The sequence below is a fragment of the Gadus morhua genome, chromosome 5 (assembly GCF_902167405.1).
Source record: "Gadus morhua chromosome 5, gadMor3.0, whole genome shotgun sequence".
Classification (NCBI taxonomy): domain Eukaryota; kingdom Metazoa; phylum Chordata; class Actinopteri; order Gadiformes; family Gadidae; genus Gadus; species Gadus morhua.
The window spans coordinates 24,635,892-24,645,642 of record NC_044052.1 but is presented as its reverse complement, the minus strand read 5'-3'; the positions used below and the strand labels follow the sequence as shown (position 1 = coordinate 24,645,642).

At 53.0% G+C, this 9,751-nt stretch overlaps 1 protein-coding gene across 1 annotated transcript; it reads left to right on the top strand.

Moving 5' to 3' along the window:
• The first annotated feature begins 6,089 nt into the window (after positions 1 to 6,089).
• On the top strand, positions 6,090 to 9,243 carry LOC115543455 (amine sulfotransferase). The gene is made up of 6 exons (XM_030355830.1): positions 6,090 to 6,481; positions 7,411 to 7,619; positions 7,764 to 7,890; positions 8,010 to 8,104; positions 8,182 to 8,362; positions 8,858 to 9,243. Exons 1-6 carry the CDS (start codon positions 6,316 to 6,318, stop codon positions 8,983 to 8,985), a joined length of 906 nt encoding a protein of 301 aa, XP_030211690.1. The 5' UTR covers positions 6,090 to 6,315; the 3' UTR covers positions 8,986 to 9,243.
• Positions 9,244 to 9,751: the final 508 nt, after the last annotated feature.

Sequence of the window (9,751 nt, the reverse complement as noted above, 5' to 3'; positions counted from 1 at the left end):
CCGCCGCCGGGCCCTCCAGGACGCCGCCGGGCCCTCCAGGACGCCGCCGCCGGGCCCTCCAGGACGCCGCCGCAGGGCTCTCCAGGACGCCGCCGCCGCCGCCGGGCCCTCCAGGACGCCGCCGCCGCCGCCGGGCCCTCCAGGACGCCGCCGCCGGGCCCTCCAGGACGCCGCCGCAGGGCTCTCCAGGACGCCGCCGCCGCCGCCGGGCCCTCCAGGACGCCGCCGCAGGGCTCTCCAGGACGCCCCCGCCGCCGCCGGGCCCTCCAGGACGCCGCCAGGTGGACGCCGCCGGGCCCTCCAGGACGCCGCCGCCGGGCCCTCCAGGACGCCGCCGCCGGGCCCTCCAGGACGCCGCCAGGTGGACGCCGCCAGGTGGACGCCGCCCCCGGGCCCTCCAGGACGCCGCCAGGTGGACGCCGCCGCCGGGCCCTCCAGGACGCCGCCAGGTGGACGCCGCCGCCGGGCCCTCCAGGACGCCGCCAGGTGGACGCCGCCGCCGGGCCCTCCAGGACGCCGCCAGGTGGACGCCGCCGCCGGGCCCTCCAGGACGCCGCCGCCGCCGGGCCCTCCAGGACGCCGCCGCCGCCGGGCCCTCCAGGACGCCGCCGCCGCCGGGCCCTCCAGGACGCCGCCAGGTGGATGCCGCCGCCGCCGCCGGGCCCTCCAGGACGCCGCCGCCGCCGGGCCCTCCAGGACGCCGCCGCCGCCGCCGCCGCCGCCGGGCCCTCCAGGACGGCGCCGCCGCCGCCGCCGGGCCCTCCAGGACGGCGCCGCCGCCGCCGCCGGGCCCTCCAGGACGGCGCCGCCGCCGCCGCCGGGCCCTCCAGGACGCCGCCGCCGCCGCCGCCGCCGGGCCCTCCAGGACGCCGCCGCCGCCGCCGCCGCCGGGCCCTCCAGGACGCCGCCGCCGCCGCCGCCGGGCCCTCCAGGACGCCGCCGCCGCCGCCGCCGCCGGGCCCTCCAGGACGCCGCCGCCGCCGCCGCCGCCGGGCCCTCCAGGACGCCGCCGCCGCCGCCGCCGGGCCCTCCAGGACGCCGCCGCCGCCGCCGCCGGGCCCTCCAGGACGCCGCCGCCGCCGCCGCCGCCGCCGGGCCCTCCAGGACGCCGCCGCCGCCGCCGCCGCCGGGCCCTCCAGGACGCCGCCGCCGCCGGGCCCTCCAGGACGCCGCCGCCGCCGCCGCCGCCGCCGGGCCCTCCAGGACGCCGCCGCCGCCGCCGCCGCCGCCGGGCCCTCCAGGACGCCGCCGCCGCCGGGCCCTCCAGGACGCCGCCGCCGCCGCCGCCGGGCCCTCCAGGACGCCGCCGCCGCCGCCGCCGGGCCCTCCAGGACGCCGCCAGGTGGACGCCGGGCCCTCCAGGACGCCGCCGCCGCCGGGACCTCCAGGTTGGTCCCAACCACCGCCTCCAGGCCCTCCAGGTTGGTCTCCACCACCGCCTCCAGGCCCTCCAGGTTGGTCTCCACCACCGCCTCCAGGCCCTCCAGGTTGGTCTCCACCACCGCCTCCAGGCCGGTCCCCACCACCGCCTCCAGGCCCTCCAGGTTGGTCTCCACCACCGCCTCCAGGCCCTCCACCACCGCCTCCAGGCCCTCCAGGTTGGTCTCCACCACCGCCGCCTCCAGGCCCACCGACTCCAGGACCTCCAGGTTGGCCTCCACCTCCAGGCCCGCCGTTGCCTCCAGGACCTCAGCCGTCTCCAGGCCTTCCAGGTTGGCCGCCTCCAGGCCCTTCTGAAATGTGAGACACAGGTTCCAGTTGCACACTGGAACATTTCTCTCCTTTCATCATGGATGCACTGAAGATGAGTTTAACTTTACTGGATGAGGAGCCGCCACCTGGCCCTCCATGCCGCCCCTTCCAGGTTGGACGCCTCCAGGACCTCCAGGCCACCGCCGCCTCCAGGACCTCCGCCTCAGTCCTTCTGAAAGGCGAATGACACGTTCCATTTGCACACTGCACATTCCTCCCCGTACATGATGCAGATAATCAACCCCTCCTCTGCTTTAGCTCCCACAGATCTCACTGATGCCCTACTGTGCAGCCTTGAGTGAGGTATTATTAACCCAACAGCCAGCCACACACACCTAGCCTACATCCTGGAGCTGGTCCTAGTGGCTGAGAATGCATCTGACATTTTTCAGAACACCTCAGCGTTGCTGTGGCTGCATCATGTCAAAGGTTTAATTCTAAACAATTCACCAAGCCTAGAAAAATGTGCAGCTGTGCAGTTCCGTGTCTCACCGTTCTGCATCCCTTGGGCTGCATGGCTCCCGGCCTTCCCTCCGCCTGCAGCGAGCGCCTCCAGACGACCGCCACGGACCTCACGGCGAGCACCTCCAGACGACGCCACGGACCTCACGGCGAGCACCTCCAGACGACCGCCACGGACCTCACGGCGAGCACCTCCAGACGACCGCCACGGACCTCGAGACGACCGCCACGGACCTCACGGCGAGCACCTCCAGACGACGCCACGGACCTCACGGCGAGCACCTCCAGACGACCGCCACGGACCTCACGGCGAGCGCCTCCAGACGACCGCCACGGACCTCACGGCGAGCACCTCCAGACGACGCCACGGACCTCACGGCGAGCACCTCCAGACGACCGCCACGGACCTCCAGACGACCGCCACGGACCTCACGGCGAGCACCTCCAGACGACGCCATGGACCTCACGGCGAGCACCTCCAGACGACCTTCTCCATCACCTCTACTGAAACAAGACACAATCTATTTAAACACTGGAGATTTTTTTTCTCCTCGCTCACTCAGATGTCAGTAGCTTATCTTCTCCCATTCTGTGCGTTCTTGAGAAGTATCATTTCCTATAAACTCCCAAACCCAGCCACACATCTAATCTTCATAAGGACACTAGTCCTAGTGGCTGAGAACGCTTGGCTAACAAGCCAATCACAACCAATGACTGAATTCCAGTTTTATTCTGAACCGTTTGACCACGCCAAGGAGGAGTTTATAGGATGTGCAGTTCCACGGCTCACCCGTCTGTGTCTGTAGGACTGAAAGGCTCCTGGCCAACATCCACCTGCAGCTCCCAGCTCCAGACCCGCTCTGTTGAAGCCTCTGGGAGTACAATCCGCTCCTGAACAAAAACAAACTACTTTTCATAAATCATTTGGTACTCTGCAATCCTTGGAAATATTATGAAGCATGAGCTCGAATAGAAAATGTTCAAATCCTGTATAATGATTAATTGTTGTACAAATGTGTATAGTTATATTGATTACTTTTATACTTCTATAAAACATTTAATGAATAGTGGAAAACTACACAAGAAAAGTAAATGAATTAACGCGGTTATATTAGTAAAGCAAGTCTTACCCAAAAAGCAAATAAATGGTGACCACATTTTATTATTATCAACTATTCAGTGCTTCACTAAATTCCTATAGCAAGTGGAAACGTTACTCTCCTTCATTGGTGATGTTCATGTTCCTCGATATCTTCCAATGGACTCGTTGTGAAATCCTTCTGGATCCTCTGCGTTGAAGTGCGTTGTTCAATTTCCAAGGAACGTGTCTAAAGGGCGCGATCTAAAGTGGGTCGATGCTATGCCATTGGATAGGCCTCGACTAATCATAGCATTGGAACGGGTGATGCAGAAATAGATATTCCTCAAAATCTTTGAGTAGTCGTTCGTTCTTTTAGTGAGCATATACAGTCTTTAGTTCACCAACTTCCATCTTTGTTGTTGAAACACCTCTACATGTTGCGTATATCCAACCTCACATTAGATAGCCTAAAGGGTTGCTATTGGTCGGTCTATTTTGTACCGGGCAGAAAACGTTATATAACGGAGGGGCGCCTGACCGCATCTTTGAAGAGCAAATTATATACGAGGTCCGTCTAGTTCCGAAGCTATTGGTGAAATACGCAAAACGAATATTGAAATATTAATTTTGGCATTTAATTTGCATCTACATTTTGCCAGTGAAGGAGTTTAGGTTTGCCAATCCGACGTCTAACAGGCAGTAAACATGGTCATTAAAATACAAATGCAAAGTCCACAGAACATACGCGAATAAAAACCACATTGCACCACCAGCGGTCAACAACAGCAGCAGCAGCAAGTGTATTGAAAGTAGAAAAGTAGTAAAGAGGAGAACAGAATTGGGAGAGTGGTGTGCAAGTCAGACACCGCATCTAACCCAGGACCACCTTGCAGATCACAAGCAGCAAACCTTCTACCAGACCAACCAAACACACAACAGGCCCCCAGTCAGTCGGGTCAGTCAGACAGGTTTCAGCAGAAGGGCTCAGTGGGGTTATGGGTTGAGCAAAAACAGACCCCTTTCTTCCTTCCACAAGTTTCCATCCTGGATTTTTCGGACATGTGGAGTCGGACATGTTTCAAGTTATCCGTGGATTCCTGAGGGCAGTGAAGTATCTGCAGAAGGTGACGTCCAGTTCCAGCGGTCTGCCGCATTGACCACGAGATCTTTAACCGAGTGGGACCGCCTCGGTTTGTAGTAGGCCTACAACAGTTTGTGTTCAACAGCGTGGAGGTCCTCGTTTCCATCAGAGTTGCTGCAGTTCTTCCATGCTTTTCCACAGTGAGCAGAGGACACTTCCCAGTGTGGTGGTCCGCAGCGTTAGTTAGTCAGTCGATCCCATAGATAAACCACTCAACACAAACTACCACTTCCATCAGCAAATCCACATTAACCTCCAGCGGTAAAACATGTACAATAGAGGGGCGAGAACAGACGACAGGAGGAGACGGGGTGTGTGTAACATGTGCAGTGCTCATGAAGGAAGTACCCCGCGTTACTCACTGCGTGGGTCCCGGTGGCGGGGGTCCACGTCGGTGGCCACGATGTCCGGATTGTTCAACCCACGCAATCCAACGCAAAATAAACGATTAACATCCGTCACGGTGGGGGCGCTTTATGAGGAGAGGCGGGGGAGACGCAGCTGAAATCAATTAAGAACTAGTGACCTCCAGAAGAACGTGATTGGTTGTGAGCGAGAAGCTCGAGACGAGAGACGGCAAAGGCCTGCGTATTGGTTAGAGCATAAGTTCAGGCACTGACTGATATGACCATATCAACCGGTGTGCTGACTACTTGTACACAAGGAACCATTCGATTTTACTGTTTAGATTTAGAGAAAATGTCATTTGAAAAACGTACACATGCATATTCTCGCCTTTGCAAAATTGCATTATGTCAGCACTTTGAAGTGGGCTATAGACCGAATTTCACATAAGTTCAGGCACTGGCTGATATGACCATACTAACTGTTGTACTGACTACTTGTACACAAGGGACCATTTGATTTTACAGTATAGATTTAGAGAAAATGCCATTTGAAAAACGAATTGAAATGTTCTAAAATAGGTAGAATATTATAACCACGTTAATAAGGTTTGTAAGAAATCAAACCGTTGGGAAAACGGTTGAAAATGTAGCAAGTTATGGTTACTGACTGGCAAGGCAAGACTGGCAAGATGTCCGCAAGTGCGGACATTCTAGACGCCGCCAGCTAGTGTTCTATATATCTACACACGTAGGTGAAGGGTTTTATTTTGAAAACGTTGCGAGATACCACCCAAAGGCTGTTTAGAGTAAAGGCGCACGAAGATTTTGTGTGACGGCTGGCTTAACCGCGGATGAACGAATGGCGGCTCACTTGACCGCAGTCACGCCAGGTATCCACGGCACTATACATATTTACCATACGTTTGGAAAGTCCGGGATTCCTGCCTACAACAAATCAGTTACTAAATAACATATAATAAAAAGGGAGACTTCGTTCGTATACTGCTGTTTATTCTAGCCGAGCGGAATAAGCCACACTTCTTCACTCACCGTTATCTCATATAACCCAACAAAAGAGGGAGGCGCCACCTAGTGGCGCTACATATTATAAACCTGACTGTTACAGTATGTTCAGCGAGGTTCGTGGGTGGTAAACCCCCCAGGTCTGAGGGGGAACGTGGACACTTACTATAGCCTGGTGAAGATGATCCGTCCTATGCCCAACATATCTTTTGTATTTAGAGGATTCAATTATAATACAGAAAATTGAACAGCTTCCTTACAATGTGTCATCAGGGGTAACATTTAAATATACTTCATGTTAAGTTCTGATTGGATAATATCAACACTGAGGGGCACCCATAACACTGTTACATGACACTTTGAACCGAACAAAGGTATCGATAAGAGTCAACTCATAACTCTACTCAGATAACATATGCCTTTGCCTCTACCACAGTGTCATATTTCAATGTTTCTCCTCCAACTCACTGCACAGAACTTGGAATCATTTGTTTGCATTCAACAAAGCAATGGCTCAACAAGAATACAAACTACTCGGTGATACTCTGTTCGCATACAAAGGGGCTGTTTTTCCAGTGGACGACACCACTAACCTAACGACGGAATATATTGACGATTTGCAACATTTTGAAGTCAGAGATGACGACGTTTACCTCGTTACCTTCCCCAAATCGGGTGAGTGTATTAGCTATACTTTTGTGCAATAGGCTGTTTTACTATTTCACAAACAGTAAATCTCTGCAAAAAAGTCTCTTAAGAGTTTTCAGGAAACAAAGCTGAGTGATCGGAGGTTCTGTGAAGGCAGAGGAGATTGGGATCAATATTTGAGTATTGACACTATTCAAATGGTTCGGTGGGATCCTCATGTTAATACGAGGCAATGTCATTGACCAATGATGCAACATATCTAATGTACATTTTTATATTTCTTTATTGTTGAGAATAGGACCTACCTTTTGTCGACATTTCGTTATATTCTCCCCATACCTTATAGAAAGGCAGTATAGTCTTTTCGGAACAAGAAAGCAAACATTGCAAATTTACACCTTTAAACAAATAAACCCCTGACGCGGACGGGACACGTGAGCGTTGGACCAACCACCCACAATCATTCAATCCTTTACAACAAATGAAATGCATTGGGTTAAAAGAGGGAGACATTTTCCCCAACTTACCTTCTTCTTACCAAGGAAGGTAACTAAAGGTCATTGCTATAGGCCTGTCAAATAGATTCCATAAGATAAGACGGATAAAAGACATCTTCAAGATAACATCAGGCGTGCATTGCGACACATGTGGTTGTAGGTGAGTTGCTGCAATAGTGGTGGATGTAGAAAAGGCTTTTTTCTTGTTTTTTTCACTTTCGAGATGGTTTTCTTAGGATGATCAGCCTCTGAGTCTGTACAACAAACAGCTAATGTTCATATTGCAGATGGTCTGCATAATGAAAGTAGAGCACACTTCTGGCGTCATTCTATGTATTGTGGTAATACCACAATAGCAAACACCAATGGATTATTTTGTGGTTAATACTTTATGACATGGCTCAGACATTGAGACATTTTACACAACTCCCATAATTGACTGAGATGAGCTCTTCCTAGGGACCGTATGGACCCAGAGAATCATCACCCTGATCTTTGAGGAGGACTTCCCCGAGCTGAAGGACACCATCACCTTTGAGAGGATGCCCTGGCTGGAGTACCCGATGAAGGAGTGGGAGAGCTACGACACGCGCCGCTCCCCACGCCTCTTCTGCTCCCACCTGCAGGAGCCGCTGATGCCGAGGGGGCTGCTCAAGAAGAAGGCCAAGGTCAGTGAGGAGGCTGCGTGTGCACGGCCCACACACCCAGCTACAGCCATGGTATAGGTCAGGGTTCAGACAAGAGCTCAGGAACTACATGGACCCCCGCAAAGGCTGCACTCACCAATCCAGGGTCATTCCCTCCCTCTTCAGGTCATTTATGTTTCCAGGAATCCAAAAGATGCAATGGTGTCCTACTTTCACTTTACAAAGTTCATGAAGAAGCTGGAGGACGCAGAACACTTCAACGAGATGCTCGACAACTTCATCAGTGGAAGGAGTGAGTGACTAACAAAGACAGCGGTAGACTGGAGGAAGTGACCCTGTAGATTTTCTTATCTGTTGAACTTGTCTTTTTCTTTCCGTCCCATCTTGTCTGTTTCATTTGTTATGGACCAGTGATTGGCGGCTGTTGGTTTGACCATGTTAAAGGATGGCACGCCAACCAGGACCAGTACAACATCCTGTTCCTCCGCTATGAAGACATGATCAAGGTGATCCCTCTGTGCCACAAGCCCAACAACACATCCGTATTCTAGCTCTCCTCTAACGACCTGCTCTCTGTGCTTAGGACCTGAGGTCTGTGGTCGTGCGTATTTGTGAGTTTGTCGGCAAGAATCTTTCTGACGCCGCCATTGACTCCATCATCAAGAGGGTGACCTTCAACAACATGAAACAAGATGGAAAGGCCAACTATGAGTTCCTACCCGACGACGTCAAGGATAAAAGCCAGGGTGCCTTCCTGAGGAAAGGTAACGGTAGCCTGCTGTGTCAACAACAGGTCCTCATTGCTTTCACTGCGGTTAAATAGAACCGTTAGAGAGCTGGTATTTATGCTATGAAGAAGGCTCCCCTGATACTATGGTGGCAGTGTGTCTTCAGAACATTGAGGCCTTGGATCGATGAGGATCGAGACCCAGAAGTCACTGGCGTCCACGCAGCGATCATACGTGATAGTCTAGTTGGGCATTTAGCATTTTTTTTATTACATTAGAAACAAAAGACGATAACGAGAAAATAGGACTGCTGGACCATGGATAAGTGCATGGATATCCTGCATTCGCCTGTCAGTTTGACGAAACTGGCATCAGTACCACCAGCGCTCTATGCAGGGTCAAATGCGGTAATTCAAAGGAGCATATTTGTGACTACAATCGAAATCTTGATTCACACACAAAAAAAGCTTGACATTGTTTGCATTAAAGGTGACACTTCGGTAACCCATTTCTTTTATATTTCCGTGTCAGGGACCATCGGTGACTGGAAGAACGCCCTGACAGTGGCACAGAGTGAGCGCTTCGACAGAGTCTACAACGAAAGAATGAAGGACCTGCAGCTGAACTTCACCTGGGACATCTCAGAGGTCCAACAGTGACGTACGTCGCTTTATGGTCTTGGTTAGGCCGGCCTTTCCCGAAGCTTTTCCTGTTTCAATAAGGTTTTTTAATTGTTCTGCAAAAATAAAGTTTGACCTACATTCACATGTGGTTTTGAATATACCGAAAGAGAACCACTGGTTCAAGGCCAAAAATTAAACAGTACAACAGATTTGTCCACTGGAATGGCTGAGCAGATGTTGAACGTGTGTATTGGACTAGTTAATCACTACCAATAAACCCATTCTTACATTGAACTAGTGAGTGTGTAATGTCTGGGGTTACATTGTGCTGACACAATTAAAGGTTGGGTATGGAATTCTCTTTTTTGGCCATTTTTGCAAAATTAGTTGAAATCCTTATCATAACCCACTTACAGCCACTGAGTTAGAGGTACTGACGTGAAAATTAAAAAAGTCAATCATCTGTGGAACGGGTAGGGATCGAAAAACTCCAGCCAATGATTTCCAGAACTAACGAGTGGCATTGGACAGTAAGTACGTCAATCAAACGGTCGTACTGCACTCCCCCTCCCCCGCGCGTGACCCCTTCGTGCACGTACTCAAAGCTCGTGACCCGGAGCAAGCTTCTGTTTCCTGCGGTAGCTACTGGAGCTAGCTAACTAGCTAATGGCTCGCTCTCACGCATCTGTGTTCGCGCTCGTGCATGATTGCGCGTCCATGTACTTGGAATGGGTGGAGTCAGAGTCAGCGTTGAAGGAGAAGGGGTAGGGCCATTTCAGTTGTGTATTTTCAAAATCTGCTG

Bases quoted from the DNA above. Each gene is read 5' to 3' on its own strand.
- LOC115543455 (XM_030355830.1), top strand. From the start codon at position 6,316: ATGGCTCAACAAGAATACAAACTACTCGGTGATACTCTGTTCGCATAC. The intron at 7,620-7,763 runs GTCAGTGAGGAG...CTCCCTCTTCAG, and splicing joins TGCTCAAGAAGAAGGCCAAG to GTCATTTATGTTTCCAGGAA. The intron at 8,105-8,181 runs GTGATCCCTCTG...CTCTGTGCTTAG, and splicing joins GCTATGAAGACATGATCAAG to GACCTGAGGTCTGTGGTCGT.